This window comes from Fukomys damarensis, unplaced genomic scaffold (genome assembly GCF_012274545.1).
Source record: "Fukomys damarensis isolate Sample0158 unplaced genomic scaffold, DMR_v1.0_HiC HiC_scaffold_13, whole genome shotgun sequence".
In the NCBI taxonomy this organism is placed as follows: domain Eukaryota; kingdom Metazoa; phylum Chordata; class Mammalia; order Rodentia; family Bathyergidae; genus Fukomys; species Fukomys damarensis.
The window spans coordinates 17,985,464-18,001,033 of record NW_022900925.1 but is presented as its reverse complement, the minus strand read 5'-3'; the positions used below and the strand labels follow the sequence as shown (position 1 = coordinate 18,001,033).

At 51.6% G+C, this 15,570-nt stretch overlaps 2 protein-coding genes across 10 annotated transcripts in view; both read right to left on the bottom strand.

The window, feature by feature from the left end:
• Nucleotides 1-457: 457 nt before the first annotated feature.
• On the bottom strand, nucleotides 458-8,931 carry Proca1 (protein interacting with cyclin A1). Of its 7 annotated transcripts, none has more exons than XM_010642307.3 (5): nucleotides 8,711-8,931; nucleotides 4,397-4,480; nucleotides 1,985-2,111; nucleotides 1,587-1,736; nucleotides 458-1,496 (listed from the first exon to the last, which is right to left on the bottom strand). In XM_010642307.3, exons 1-5 carry the CDS (start codon nucleotides 8,754-8,756, stop codon nucleotides 821-823), a joined length of 1,083 nt encoding a protein of 360 aa, XP_010640609.1. In that variant the 5' UTR covers nucleotides 8,757-8,931; the 3' UTR covers nucleotides 458-820. The 7 variants fall into 7 exon arrangements, with proteins under 7 accessions (XP_010640609.1, XP_010640608.1, XP_010640611.1 ...); XM_010642306.2 differs by having other exon boundaries at nucleotides 1,578-1,736; nucleotides 8,711-8,915; XM_010642309.3 differs by having other exon boundaries at nucleotides 1,578-1,736; nucleotides 8,715-8,910.
• A 2,663-nt stretch (nucleotides 8,932-11,594) lies between these two features.
• The window catches only part of Rab34 (RAB34, member RAS oncogene family), a 4,998-nt gene continuing 1,022 nt past the window's right edge, over nucleotides 11,595-15,570 (bottom strand). The window contains exons 3-12 of one of the 3 annotated variants that reach the window (XM_033762881.1): nucleotides 15,471-15,549; nucleotides 15,151-15,242; nucleotides 13,740-13,805; nucleotides 13,535-13,636; nucleotides 13,366-13,430; nucleotides 13,196-13,247; nucleotides 12,867-12,948; nucleotides 12,700-12,790; nucleotides 12,477-12,584; nucleotides 11,595-12,396 (exon numbers count right to left, since the gene is read on the bottom strand). In XM_033762881.1, coding sequence (XP_033618772.1) covers nucleotides 12,329-12,396; nucleotides 12,477-12,584; nucleotides 12,700-12,790; nucleotides 12,867-12,948; nucleotides 13,196-13,247; nucleotides 13,366-13,430; nucleotides 13,535-13,636; nucleotides 13,740-13,805; nucleotides 15,151-15,242; nucleotides 15,471-15,549 — 805 coding nt within the window. In that variant the 3' untranslated portion in view covers nucleotides 11,595-12,328. Of the gene's footprint in view, nucleotides 12,397-12,476; nucleotides 12,585-12,699; nucleotides 12,791-12,866; nucleotides 12,949-13,195; nucleotides 13,248-13,365; nucleotides 13,431-13,534; nucleotides 13,637-13,739; nucleotides 13,809-15,150; nucleotides 15,243-15,470; nucleotides 15,565-15,570 lie in introns of those variants that run through there. The other 2 variants (XM_010642300.3, XM_010642301.3) reach the window with 2 other exon arrangements.

Here is a 15,570-nt window from a genome sequence, read left to right as displayed (position 1 = left end):
CCAACACAGAGGCCTGGGGAAGGGGAACTGATAAGTTGCAGGGGAGACCATTTTCCACAGCCTCTGGCTCCAGTCCAGTTTCTCTCCCCCACCACCACTGCGTTTCTGTTCTGAATCCAGTTTTCTCACAAGGGCTTCATTTCAGCTTTGTGAGTCAGTGCTGGAACAGTGAGGCTTCTCCCTCCCTTTCCTCTGCTTAGGGCAAAGCAAAGGAGTCAGAAAAAGCCACTGCTTCCTAGACTTGGTGAGCTTCCCTCCCCTTCATTCAGGACATCTTCAGCTGTGTGTTGGCAAGAGCCAGAGGAAGCAGGCTGGCCTGCTGCTGGGAACTCAGTTTTGTCTTAGGCACAAAAGGTCTACAAGGATCTGGCAGGAACAGAACTACACCAGCCAGGAAGGTCACGTCCCCTGTGGTATCATGTGCACCTTCCCTAAAATCACTTAGGGAGGGAAAGGTCAGGCATAGTGGCAGAGAGGGTGAAAAGGTTCAGTTTATTGCTGGTATTGCTGCACAGTGCTGCCCTGTCCCAGAAGTGGGTTTCACACGTACCAGTCTTCCAGGGACAGAAAGCCCATCCCCAGTGGTACTCTTCCACCCTGGTCTAAGATGTTACAGAGAGGCAGCTATGCCGCTGTTTGCCTTTCATCTGTCTTCCCATGGACTTCCTGGAAGCTGTATTGCCCTTAGAATAGCCCTGCAGTCCCTGACCCTTGGCCCCAGTATTCCCAGAGCCCACTGCCTCTAAGAAGTAACCCTGTTGGAAGAACAGCAGCAGGAGGTCAGCTACAGGCTTGATGCCATTTATTCTTCACCCTGCCTTCAACTGAGATTGGGGTTGGAGACTGGGGGAGATTTCCTCTTGGTCACCTTCTTGGCTTGAGAAGAGGTCTTTGTCCCATTCTTCTTGGCCTGGGTGGTGCTCTTCTCTCTTTTTCTGGGTGATGATGACTCCATGATATCCTCACTGGAGGGCTCCTCCTGTCTCCTGTTATGGTAACTGTCTTCATTCTCCAGATCTCTTCGGCTTTCTGGACTGGACTCTGACATCCGGGCCAACTCTCTTGGGCTTAATGAATGGCTCAAATCTGCAGGTGAAGACTCTGATTTCATTGGACTTTTCTTCTTCATCAACTTGCCCTTCTTGGCTTTTTTCTTCAGCTTTGCCTTCTCATCTGTCATTTCCTCCTCTTTGTCTTTCTCATTTTCCTTTTTCTTCTTTACCTTCTTGGTCACCTTATTGCCCTGGCTTTTCCCTATGGGGCTCTCAGAGCGCCAGATGGTGATGGGTGCTGCTGAGTCAGGAGCACCAGGGATTGTGCCCTTGCCTGGGTCAGTGGGTGTAACAATGGGTCCCACCTGGGTTGGGATGGAAGGCTTGCTTTCTTCTTCCTCCTCCTCTCCCTCCTCTTCTTCCTCATTTAGGTCATCTGTCTCACACTCATGGTGGATGGGATGGTGGATCACTGTCACAGAGACAGGCCTATAGCTTTTGCGCCTGGGAGGAAGGGGTTATGAAGGGAAGGTTGACAGAGAGTGGAATCCCTGCAGTCTCCTCCCGCAGCCTGCCAGCACTCACCAGCCATACCAGAATCGCTCCACACACTCTTCCTCTGGGATGAGTGGAAAGCAAGGGTTCTGGATGATGTTGAAGCAGGTTGAGCCCACATCTCGGGAGCAGGTTGAGCTCGAGTCCCAAGAGCTGCTGCTGTTTGCCTTCTCTGAGCAGACCTTCAGCCTGCCACACATGGGACTCTCAGCCTGGCTCCCCCACAATCCCCCAGGGATCCAGAGAGAAGCCAAAGGGACAGCGGCCTTAGCCAGGCCACCAAAAGACATCCCTCTTGCTCTTGGAGCACAATAAGATTTCCAGGCTGGGGCTGGGCTAGCCAGTACCAGGCCAAAGCTGAAGAGGGAAACCAAAGGCAGGGAGATACAGTGAGAGTCTGGGCTCTGCCGTGGTTCCTCCAAGGAGGGTACCCTCACCTGGAATCACAGTCACGGCGGCTGACAGCATGTAGGTGCAGGTTGTGGTGACCACAGTCAGAGAAGGGGTGGATGATGTGCCCAGAACACTGTTTGTGTTTCCACCCGTCAGACTCCTTGCATTCACCTGAGGGAGGAGAGACATCCTCCGTCTATAAAGGCTTCACTGAATTCATCTGCCCCCACCCAAATATTTGTCAGTACTGGAAACAACACTGCCCTGTCCCCCACCCATTTCAGGAAGCCACCTGCCCCTGCAGACTCCTTGGAAAATGTGTGGTGCTCTGTCTGATACACAGGCGGTCCTCCCAATTCCCCTCACTGCCCCGTGACATCCTGCCACTCACCTCCCCTCCCTTCTATGGAGTTTACCTTCCAGGACTTCTGCTGACTCCTTCCCTCACCCAGTGGCTCAGAGTTACCAGCTGCTGGGCCTGTCTGACCCTCCTGGGCCCTGATGCGCTCTGGCCCCAAAACCTGCAATGGTGTGGCAACCCAAGCCTGAAGCACAGACCTGACCACTGGTGTGCCTTCTTGTTCTTTCTTTTTGGTACCGGGGATCAAACTTGACCTTGTGCTTGCAAAGCAGGTGCAGTGCCACTGAGCTAAATCCCCAGCCCCTGTTGTTTGTTTCTTTTGCAGTGGGGTCTCACTCTGTAGTTCAGGCTGGCCCTGAACTCATGGCAATCCTGCCTCAGCCTCTCAAATGCTGGGACTACAGGCATGAGCAACCACACCTGGTTCCCCCACCCCCGGTACTGGGAGTGGAACCCAGGACATCCCCAGCCTGTTCTGTTTTTCATTTTGAGACGGGGATTCCATAAACTGCCCAGGCTGACCTAGAATTTGCCATCCTCTTGTCTCAACCTCTAAAAATGCATGCGCCGCCACACTCAGCTCTTGGGCTGGTCCTTCTCACTCTACCCTCTCCTGCCCATTTTCATTCTTCTTCCGGCCCCTTTCCATCCCCTCTCCTGACACTTTTTCCCTTTCTCACACGCATCTCCATTCTGCCCTTGCTCCTTACTCAAGTTCCCATTCTCCTAGAACCAAAGAATTAACAGCCCACCCCAGCCTGCACCCCCCGTTAAGACACCACAGATGCCAGGTCCATCTTTCCGGCAAACAGAGAAGCTGCTAGAGTGGGAACTAGGATTAGGAAAACACCCTGAATAAAGGCTCCTGCCTCCTTTGCTCAGCTGTAGGAGTCTCCCATGGCCACTCCTGCTGCTTCACCTCTGGCCCTGCTTAGGGCTCCAGTTCACCCCTTAGAACCATCTAAAACATAATGGGATTAAACATAAACCCATTAAGTAACTCCATGTGCCTCTCCTGGGCCAGGAGCCCAAGATCTCACATTCCAGGCAGCGCACAGGGGACCTTCTTGCATGTGCCCCTGGCTTGGGATCACCCTGGGAGGAAGTGGGCTGCAATGATGAGTTCCTTGGCACTTATGAGAGGGCCCACGTTAAACCTCATAATGGGCCATGAGGACGATGCCTTTATCCAGCTCCCGTGATGGTTAGAACTGAGGCGAGACCTCATGCTGGCCACCAGCCTGGAATTAACCCAGGCCATGCCTGTGGAAGGCCAGGTGGCCAAAAAGTGCTGGAGAGGTGAGACAGCAGAGTGGCCTCAGACTCTCCCCTGAAGGTCCCCACTGTTAACCTACGCCAACGTACTCGGTGACCTTTCCTTTCTTCCTACACCCTTTTCTCTTTCCTGGAATGGGGGAATGGGGAGACATGTGTGGCAGGACCTTGAATATCATCCCTACCTCATTTCCCTGGCCCTGCTGAACAGGACAAAAGCAGCACAGCACCATGTGCCCTGTGCTTGGGAGGCAGGCCCAAGTTCGGTCTTGGCTCACTTACTAGCTGGGTGACCTAGGGCAAATTGCTTTCCTTCTCTGAGCTTCCATTTCCTTAGGTAGTAATACCTGCTTTGCAGGGTTTGGGGGAGGACTCTATTCATACATGTGAAAGGTATTTGTATACAATCAAGGGCTCTACAGAGGAGCTGGGCGGAGTGACTCCTACCTGTAATCCCAGCACTTGGGAAGTCTGAGGCAATAGGCTCACAGTTTCAGACCAGCCTGAACTACATAGCAAGACCCTGTATCCCGCCCCCCCACTACCCCCTAAGAAAAGCTCTACAAAGGAAATGGGTAATGTGATCAGGCTTAAAGAAGGCACTTAGGATCAAACTCGGGACCTTGTGTTTGTGAGGCAGGCAGTGGAACCACTGAGCTAAATCTCCCACCTCAGGGAGGGACCCTCTTATGCATCTGTAGGGAACAGGGTGAGAAGGGGGCAGCTGGTAACCCCTTCTGAACCAAACACACCCTTCCACCAGGGGACCAGCTTTCCTAAGGAGTGGTAGGACCCGAGGCCAGAGCTCTCCTAGACCCACCTTCAAGGAAGGTAGATGCATCAGTGCTAGGCGCCACCCCAGGCAGCGGATGTCTTCTCTCCCAGCTGGGTAACCTGTTTATATCTGAGAAAGTACACAGTGGCAGTGGCAGTGGCAGTAGCAGCTCCCTCCCCATGCCACTATTCACCAAAGAGATGCAGAGACTTAAAAAAGAACAACACACTCGGGAGGCTGAGGCAGGAGGATCACTGAGTTGAAGACCTGCCTGGGCTACATAGTGAGTTCCAGGTCAGTCTCAACTACACAGTGAGACCCTGTCTCAAAAAAAAAACACACACACACACAGCCAGGTGTGGGAGGCTGAGGCAGGAGGATCTCTGGGAGTTCAAGGCCATCCTGGGTTACATAGACTTGTCTCAAAAAAACTAAAACAGGCCAGGGATTTAGCTCAGTGGTTCTCCTGCCTGCTTTGCAAGCGCAAGGTCCCGAGTTCAATCCCCAGTACCAAAAAAACTAACAGTTCCTGCTGTCAGAGCTGAGGGAGGAGGGGAGGAGATGCGAGCAAGGGAGGTTCACAAAAGTACTGTAACGCAGATAGAGGGAGCACAGAGTAAGGGCCATCTGCCAAGACTGCAGATATGAGCAAGGACTATGGAAGACTTCTTGGAGGAGCACCGCTGAAGCTGTGGTTATGATTAGGAGTTAGGATGGAGGCATGGGAGGGCAGCTCCAGAACTTGTCCCTCAAGTGCAGACCCTGGTCAGTGAGGTATCATAAGTGACCTCCAACTTTCTGATGTGCTGGGGATTGAATCTAGGGCCTCAAACAAGTGAGGGAAGAGCCCTATCACTAAGCTACATCTGAGTCATAGGTCTGTCCTTTGAAGATTGGAGACTGCTTAAGAAAGGGAAATGGCTGGGCGTGGTGGTGGACACCTGAAATCCCAGCGGAGGATTGAGTTCAAGCCCAGCCTGAACTACATAGCTGGGTCCTGTCTCCAAAAACAAAAACAAAAGGAAGCTGCCAGATGCAGTGGCACACACCTATAATCCCAGCACTTGAGAAGCCGATGCAAGAAGATTCCTGCTAGATCAAGACCAGCCTGGGCTACATAGAGTTCAAACTACATAGCAAGACCCTGTTTCAAAAAAATAATAATAATAAAGCTGACTGCTTGGGGTCTTCAGCAGCACATCTTCAGTAGCACTTGATCATTCTTTTACAGGTCTTGATCAACTCCTATTTTTTGTCTTTTTTCCTCTTTTTTGGTACTGGGAATCAAACTCAGGGCCTTGTGCTTGCCAGGGAGGCACTGCGCCACTGAGCTACATCCCCAGCCCAGCTCCTCCTGTTTTCCAAAGCAGAATAAGTACTCAAAATGTATTAAGTAAATGAAGGACTTCAGGCACTTTCTGGGAACTCTTACTCTGCTACTGTTCCTCTTGGCAAATAATTTCACCATTACTTCCTGTGGCTGCTTCTGCTCATATCAGCTCTACCTTGGGAATGAGGTGCCTTCCAGCATCCTGGCCCCAGTATTTATACTACAGGTACTGGCCAGAATGGCACCCTCTCCCTATTTATTTACTTAAAGACAGAGCCTCATTAAGTTGTCCAGGCAGGACTCTTATTTGGGATCCTCCTGCCTTAGCCTCCCTAAGTGCTAGAATTACAAGTGTGCACCACTTTGCCCAGTTTACCTTCTCCCTCTACTTGCTCTTACCACCCACTCCCTTTACAGACTATAAACATCTTGTTGTTTTTGTTTTTGGATACCAGGGATTGGACTCAGGACCTTATGTTTGTGAGGCAGGTGACAGAACCACTGAGCTAAATCCCTGGCCCTATAAACATCTTTTTAAACAAAACTTTCTTTTGGTGGGGGGTGGCATACAGAGCTGGGGATTGAACCTAGGGCCTTGTTGCATGCTGGGCAAAAGTTCTAACCTGAGCCTTACCTCCAGCCTTTTTTTAAAAAATTGAGATGGTCTCGTTTTGTAGTTCAGGCTGGTATTGAACTCACTGTGTAACCCAAGCTTGCCTCGAACTCATGGTGCACCTCCTGCCTCAGTCTCCCTAGTGCTAGAATTACAGGCATGTGCCACCATGCCTGGCTTATTCTTTGAAAGAGAATCTTGCGAAGTTACCAAGGGTGTCCTTTAACTTGTGATCCTCCTGATCCAGACTCCCAAGTAGCTGGGATTATAGGCACGGAACCACCATACCTGACATTTAAATAGAACTTTGTCTTTCTTTTGTTTGGTACCGGGGATCGAACTCAAGACCTTGCATTTGCCAGGCAGGCACTGTGCCACTGAGCTAAATCCCCAGCCCCAGAACTTTGTCTTTTGAGATAGGGTCTCACTATGTAGTCCAAACTGGCCTCAGCCTCTTAAACAAAACATTCTGTAACTGCTGTTACTTCTGCCATGCATAGTCCCCTCATCCTTTCAAAACAGGAGTTGTGTTTTTTTAATTTTTTAGGGGAGGGACACCAGGGATGGAACTCGGAACCTTGCACTTGCGAGGCACATGGCAGTACCACTGAGCTAAATCCCTGGCCCTAGGTTTTTGGGGTTTTTTTTTGTTTTGTTGTTTTTTGGGTTTTTTGAGTCAGGGTCTCTCACTATGTAGTTGAGAATGACCTGGAATTCACTATGTAGCCCAGGCTGGTCTCGAACTCACAGCAATCCTCCTGCCTCAGCCTCCTGAGTGCTGGAATTACAGGCATGTGCCACCACACTTGGCTTTGTTTTGTCTTTTTAGACAGGGTCTCAGGTGCTATATAGTTCAGGCACTGAGTTCAAGGCCACCCTGAGCTACATAATGAGATGAAGGCCAGCCTGAATTACATATTAAGACCCTGTCTCAAAACAGACTAAATTCCTGTCTACTGGAGCCACAGAGGTATTGAAGTTCTGTCCAAAGTTCAAACCTCAGGACATGGGGGGTGGTGCTGCAGACTGAACCCAAGGCCCTCGTCCATTTTAGGCAAGCATTCTACCACCAAGGTAGATAATTGACCACTTTCACATTACCAGGTGCTGTGCTGGACTTTAAAATATGTCTTTAAATTTCTATGGATAGGGACACAGGCTCAGAGAGAATAAGTAATTTGCCCAGAAATAGGCTGACAGCAGAAGAATCATTCAAACCCAGGTTTTCCTGGCTTCATAGCCTGTACACCTTCAGCCCTGTTTACTGTTGGCTGGAGAGATACACATAAATATAAAGGGTTACTCTAGGTCATGAGTGCTACAACCAAGTCTTCAAACCACATCAACACTAATTTCTCACCCTCCTAATCCTAACTGCATTCTCCCTTATCCTGCCTGTACCCTAAGGCCATTGAGGTAAGTGCCTGAGTCTGGGCCTGGACGGAAATTCTGCTGGCTCTGTTCGCTCAGTCACCATGGAGAGGTGGTCCTGTGCAGTCAGAGTGTTTTCCACCGACTCACTCTCCAACAGACTCTGACAGCCATCAGCTATTTGTGAAGGGGAGGGAAGGCCAAGGAAAAGACTAACTCTCCTCAGGCCTGAGTGTCCTTGAGTTCCAGAGAGAACAAAGACGTGCTGACTGCACCAGCAGTGACACAAGGGACTTCGTAAGAAATGGGGGGGGCGTCTCTTGTAGACGGAGCTTGTGTCCCTTGGTGCAGCATTAAGCTCAAGGCAAAAGCCTAACTCAAAACTCACAGGTGATGCTCATCAGTACAGAATCCTCCCTGTCAGCAGCGGGCCGAGGAGCGCCCAGCTCTGGAGGCACAGGCAAAGGGCACCACAGCGGCGGAAGTGGGGAGGTAAGGGGGAGGAAGGAGGAAGGGAGGAAGGGAAAAAGTAGGAAAGGAAGGAGGAAATAAGAGGGTGTAAAGGAAAGACTGCACCCTCGTCTCCTTGGAAATGCCTCCTGCTCTCGCCCCCAGCCGGATACGATTGTGATGTCACGTGTGGAACTCCCAGAAATCTTCCCTTCCTGGATCAATGGAACAGCCCGCCCTCAGCCCCGGCGCCTAGGTGGCAGTGGGCCGTGGGCTTCAGCCAAGCCCAGTGCCCTGAGCCTGCGGCTGTAAACACAACAAAACTACCTTCCAACCCTACAAACAGGCTCCAGCCGACCGCTCCAGACTTTAGCTTGTAGGACGCCGTCCCCGGGCTCAGGACTCCTCCTCAATCATTGGCCCACGGCTCACGTGGGCCCGCCCCCAGACCAGTGGTTGGCCCCGCCTTCTTCCCCAGGACCCACCTCCCCGGGGCGGGCTCGAACCGGCCCCCAGCCACGCCCCGACCCCCTGATCCGCCCCTCCTCAGCGCAGCTCTCTCCCTTGTACCCGGTGCCGGCCTCGCGCCCAGTACTTTCCTCGGTCCATCTTTCAATCGTTACTGTTGTCCTCACCCACATGGTTCTCAGCCCCGTTCTTCCACAGTTCTCTTCCTTGCATAGTCTAACCTCGAACCTCAGTTCCCCCGGAGCTCCACTCTCGGCTGCGCCCCAGACCACCCCCTAGCTCCGCTTCATGCCTGCCCACCCCCTCCCCCTCCCGCCCTAGGCTGAGCGTCAGCCGCGTTCTTTATCGGAGGCTCCAGCTCCCCCATAGTCCCTCTGGGTCACACTCAGTCCCACCCCTCGTTCGGCTCCTGGCCTAGGCCTCGGTCCAGCCCCAAGTCTCAGCCCCGCCCCGGCCATTCTCGGAACCTCGCGCTCTGCCGCAGCTGCAGCCCGGAGTTCACCCCTGCCTGCCCACCGAGCGAAGCCTCCCCGGACCCGCATCCGGGCTTCTCCGTGGTTGCTCAGGCTCCAGCGGTAGGCCAGGCTCTCTTCGTCCATGGCTGAACTCTCCCTCGGAGGACACGGTGGCGCCTAGCTGCCTGATGCCACCTCTCAGCGTTCCCTCCCGAGTTCTAGAGACCTTACTGCCCAAGAGTCTGTTGGTTTCTCCACTGGCTTTTCCTGTCCAGAGAGCGGCTACCTTCATAGTCCACTTCATTTCAATAACACACCCTTCACACTCAAGTACCGTATTCACACTTTTCATGTTGTACCATACAGTTCACTGAAAATCTGCTCACCACCTACAGGCCCAATACAATTGGCGCACGCCCCACACCACCAACAGAACAAGGAACTGCCACTGGATATAGTGGCACACGACAGTTAATTCCAGCACTTGGGAGGCTGAAGCTGGAGAATCACCACAAGTTCCCAGCCAGCCAGGGCTACATAGTGAGTTCAAAGCCAGCCTGATCTACATAGCGAGGCCTTGTCTCAGAAAGCCAAAAACAGGCCCAGGGATTTAGCTCAGTGACACCATACCTGCCTGGCAAAAGCAAGGTCCTGAAAAAACAAAAAGCTGGGCATGGTGGCGCATGCCTGTAATCCCAGCAATCGGGAGGCTGAGGCAGGAGGGTCGCTGGGAGTTCGAGACCAGCCTGGACTACATAGTGAGTTCCAGGTCAGACTCAACTACATCGTGAGACCCTGTCTCAAAAAAACCAAAAAAAAAAAGCAAGGTCCTGAGTTTGATTCCCGATACAAAACAAAAAACAAAAACAGAACTCCCCACAGCTCAAGCCACAAACACCAGGACTGTGATGCACACTTTACACCTTGAGTTAACAGCCTCTGTGCAGAGCAAGGTTGAGAAGCCCAGTGCTATGAAGTGCAGAGATGGAAAAAATTACAATGTGAAGGAATTAAGAGGCCTCACCAACATTCCACACACCTCACCTCTCAATTCCTCCTCTTCAGCTTCCAAAGTGAGGATGCCTCAAAGGGCAGAGAGGGAAAAGGGATGATGGGTTTTGTTTTGTTTTTTCCACTTGATATTGCTAATGCCATCTTTTCCTCCAGAACCAACTCCCGAGAGTATGACCACTGCCCAGATCCTCCTCCCACTGTAGCTCTAGAATCTGGATCCAGTAGGGAGGGGAAGCAGAGGGAGGGTTACAGAACAGCCAGCCCTTCCTGAACAGTGGCTGGGTAGGAAAGGAACTAGGCAGGGGATGGGAAGAACACTTGCTGACCGGGAGCCAGGATCAGTGTTCAAATCTTAACCTTCCTTAACTTCCCAGAGTGTCGGGAGGCCACATGTGTCCCTTCTTGGCCTGGATGTCTGGGGAACTGCCAGCCAATTTGTGACTTGGGGTCAGATGCTGTTCAACAGAAAGCCAGGGGCTTTATCACTCTTCCTCACATAACAGTAGTTATAATAAAACGTTTGACTTCTTTCTGTGTTAGTACTTTATTTTTTGTGCTACTGGGTATTGAACCTGGAGCCTTCACGCTGAGCACATCTCCAGCCCTTTTAACTGTTTATTTTGGGTCTCACTAAAACACTAAATTGCAGTCTGGGCTCAAACTTGTGATCTTCCTGCCTCAGCCTCCCAGAATGTTGGGATTACAAGCATGCTCCACCACACCCAGCTGAGATTTTCTTTTTCTTTTTTCTTTGTATTGGGGATCAAATTCAGGACCTTGCACATGCCAGGCAGGCACAGTGCCACTAAACTACATCCCCGGCTAGGATTTTGTTTTGTCTTGTTTTCAATGCTGGAGAATTTACCAGGGCCTTGAACATGCTAAGCAGTGTTCTACTACTAAGCAAATGCCTTCAGCCTCTGCTGGTACTTTCTCTTATTTCTGTCACACACTTCCTGAATTCAGTATTACTGACCTCATTTAATAGGTTGGAAAACTGATGCCCAGAAGATAACTGATTTGCCTGCATTTTTATCAGTATTGGAGTTGTATTATAAGGATATAAAGATACAGTAGGTCCAAGCTGGACCCAGAGACACACACCTGCAATCCCAGCACTTGGGAGGCTGAAGGAGAAGGATCACCATGAGTTTGAAGACAGCCTGTACCACATAGTAAGTTCAAGGCCAGCTGAACTTCGTAGTGAGAACTAGTCTCAAAAAAAAAGTAGGTCTTGACTCAAAAATTTTTCTAAATAAGACCCAAAGCTCCTACCTTCTCCAGGCCATAGGGTCAACCTATAAAGTGTCCAAAACTCCATCATCTATTTTCTTTCTTCTAAACATTTTATAGTGCTGGGGATGGAACCCAGGGTATTGCCCAAGCTAGTGCTCTACCACTGAGCTACAACCCCAGCCACGGGGAAACTTTTTTAAAGAAAGAAAGCAGAAGCTGGGCATGGTGGCTCATGCCTATAGTTTCAGCACTTGAGGCAGAGGCAGAAGGGACACCGAGAGTTCAAAGCCAGCTTGGGCTACATAGTGAGTTCAAGACCAGCCTAGACTACAGGGTGAGACACTATCTCAAAATAAGACACAAACCGGGTAGGGATTTAGTAGTAGTGCCACCACCTGCCTCACAAGCGCAAGGTCACAAGTTTGGACCCCAGTTCCAAAAAAAAAAAAAAAAATGGTGGAAATGTAGGTATAAATATCAAGTAGGAAGCATTGGGGGACAGGACAGAAGAGAAGGTGCTCAAAACCAGCTCTTTAGATCTTACCCTGCGAAGGTCTGGTCAGCACCCTAAACCTCTTCTCTGATCTCCCCAACCTGCCTGAGACCTGCCCAGGAGCCAAGCACGATTAAAATCTCCACAGGGGGCTCACTCCAGTCCCAAATATCCTTACAGCTCTCACTACAAATCCTGCACTCTCAGCAAAGGAGTCTACCCACAACTGCTAGCAAAGATTTTAATGCATAAGGCACAGTGTTGGGCTGGAATCATTAAGTATCCTCATACGCAAAGGCTGGGCAGAAGCAGCAGGGACATTGCTCCCCTGGCAGGAGAACCTCCAGAGGCGTGGGAGGGCCGTCAGTCTTTGGTATGATGCCTGGGGGTGATCTGCAAGGTCCCATCGGCCCCTGGCAGGGTTACTGCCACCGATGGCTGCTCTTTGGTCTAGAAAAAATCAGTGCAAACATCCAGAGGCCAAGCTCTGAGGTTAGGGAGTTGCAGTGCCCCACGGACAGCAGTCTCTGGATAGTCTCCTCGCCCCTCAGGGGCAGCATGTGGGCTTCTTCTTGCTGGCAGTTAGGTAGAGATTGCTGTCATCGCTGTTAATGCCTGCAAAAGGGTGGGAATCTGTGAAGCAGGTCAGGAGACTTCCCTTGCTTTTGGCCACCCTCAACCAGGCAAACACTCACGGACAACATCCCCAATGCGCCGGGCCCCTGATTTCTCCAGCTCAGCCAGTACGTTGGCCTCAAAGGTCAGTGCTGCCACACGGAAGAAGAATTCCCGGACGTTTTCACCTGACATGGGGAGCACACGGGTGTCAGGGGCAGCACCAGGTCTGGGGCACTTGGGACAGCTACAAGTGTAGAAGGAGAGGAGAAGCAGGCAGGGATCCAGAGGCCTGACACTCACCAGTGAGAGAGGAGACTGCCCAGAACTCAGCCTTAATCTCTTGAGCCACCTTCAGGGCATCTTTCTCCATGAGTATGTACTGTGCAGGCGTCTGTGGGAAGGCGTGTGCTTCAGATGGGGGCCACTCCCTAGACTGGAAGGTCCCCCACTGACACGTGAACACTCACACTCAGGTCCTTCTTGGAACCCACGAGGAAGAGAAGCACACTGGAAGGGTCATTCTCCTTGAGCGCATCGGCAAGCCACTGCCTGGCCAGATGGGGGACAGGCGTGAGGAAGGAGAGAGCCCAGACAGGTCCGTCCCACCCGCACTCACAGCCCAGCTACTCCCTGCCATGGTTGTTTTCCTTTGTTTGAAGTGCTGGGGATGGAATCCAGGGCCTGGTGCACATTGCACTCGTGCTCTCTTCTGAGCTACATCCCCACCCCCGTGCATTCTTCTCCCCTAACCAGCTTCTCTTCAGAACCTTCCCTTTCTGGATCCACTCGCACATACTTGGTATGTTCCAGAGACGCCACATCATTTAGGTTGAAGACAATGATGATGGCTGGAAGAGTGGCAGAAACAGTCCCAGGTCAGGAGGGAACACACCACTGCCACACCAGCTCACATTGAGGCCAGGTGCGCTCTCTTGGACCCTCGGCCCCACTGGGCCAAGCCCTTACCTTGAGCTCCTCGGTAGTAGGTTGACGCAATGCATTTAAACCTCTCCTGTCCAGCAGTGTCCCAACTGGGAGGAAGGAGAACAGAGCCCAGGGAAGTGGACAGTGGGGCTGGGGCAGGGGTGTAGGTACCAAGGTAAACACAGCGGGAGGGGGTGGGGGAAGCACTCACAGCTGGAGACTGAAGGGGACCCCCAACACCTCAAACCGCTCCATCTCAAAATCCACTCCAATGGTTGCCTTGTAATTCTTATCAAAAGTGTCTTTGCAGAACCTGAGGAGGCACCAGGTACTGTGAGCTGTGTAGCTGAGCCCAAATGGCTAGGCTTCGCCCCACCCTGCCCAACCCAGTCTAGCCAAGCTCAACACTCCCTTACCTATTAATGAGGCAAGTCTTCCCCACCGACAGGTCCCCCACAACAATGACTTTGGAGATTTTAAATCTGCTGGACACAAGAGTGGACACCAGTTTTCATCCTCGGGAGTTCAGGAGTTCGTCATTACTGTTTTTTTGTGCTGCTAAGGATGGACCCCAACCAAGGCTTTTTGCACATGCTAGCTAAGCTCTCTACACTGAGCTTACTGCCACCCGATTAGCTGTGTCACTTTGGACAGGTGACTATACTTTTTCTGAGCATTAGTTTCAACATTTTGTTTGTTTGTTTGTCTTTTCTTGGATTTTTGAGACAAAGTCTCAAAAAAACTGGTCTTGAACTCACTTTCTTTCTTTCTTTCTTTTTTTTTTTTTTTTTTTTGAGACAGGGTTTCACTGTGTAGTTCAGGCTGGCCTTGAACTCACGCAATCCTCCTGCCTCTGCCTCCCAAGTGCTGGGAGTACAGGCATGTGCCACCATGCTCAGCATTACTTCCTAGTCCAGGCTGGCCTCAAACTCACAGCAATCCTTGTGCCTCAGCCTCCCAAGTGAAGGAGTACAGACATGCACCACCTTGCCCTGCACGCTTGTTAAGAGGAAACTTAATACGTAATTCCTTGAATTGCTGTGAAGGTTAAAATGTCATAAATATCCTATCTTCTAAAACATTGCCCCTCCATTTAAACATCTCTGAAATCTATGCATCTTTAGTGATGTTTTCCATTTAATAAAAGACATTGATATCAGCTAACACACTGCCTGTCACACAGTAAATACTCAAGATCTTGTTTGTTCGTTTGTTTGTTTGCTTTTTTTGAGACAGGGTCTCACTATGTAGTTGAGACTGACCTGGAACTCACTATGTAGTCCAAGCTGGTCTCGAACTCACAGCGATGCTCCTGCCTCAGCCTCCCAAGTGCTGGGATTACAGGCATGCTCCACCACACCGTCCTTTTTTGTTTGTTTTTGATACAGATCTCACTATGTAGTTCAAGCTGGCTTTAAAACTTGCTCTGTAGCCCAGGCTGACCTTGAACTTGCAGTGATCTTCCTACCTTAACCTCTGTAGCCCAGGTTGGGGTACATCAACCTCCAAGTGCTAGGATTGAGGGAGTGCAACACCATGCCCAGCAGTGCTCAGGAGAGGACAGCAACTGTTACTAGCATTACTTCTTTCAACCTACAGTGAGACTCATCCCTGGAGTCACAGAGCGTCTCCTGCCTTCGGGCTCAGTGGGTGGTATGTGTCCACGGCCCCTTGCTGGACACTTTCTATCCCACTCAGCAAGGGCCAACAAACTTGTTGGAAGAAAAGGGACAGCCCAGAGGCGTAAATGGGACCACGCTGAAATGATGCCCCAAGGGGATGCACGCACCCGTACCCTTGCTATGACTTCAGCGTTCCCTAACTCACCCCACGGTGCCTGTCCGGTGCTCCTGGCAGGCGCAAGTGACGCGGGGGTGGAAGTCTTTGTGCATGTGCAAAGCGGCCTCCTTCCTCAGGCACTGAGTGTTGGAAGAGAAGGAGCTCAGCCACTTCAGGTCCCTGTCCCACAGCCAAGGAACCAGGTGGGGTGGGAAGGGAAAGGCTGGGGTGGATGGCGGACCACCCAGAAGCCGAGGCCTCGCCCGCAGTCAGCAGGGTTGGGCGCGTTCCTCTAACGGGTCTGGTGCCGCCTTCTCCCCGCCCACGCCCGGCTGCAGGCAGAAACCCGACGTGGCCCTGGCGCCTACCTGGGGCAGCTCCGCCAGGATGCGGTCCCTCCGCACGGGCGCCAGGAGGTTCATATCGCCTGCGGCCTTGCGGGGCGCCCTGTGACGGCGCCAAGGCCTG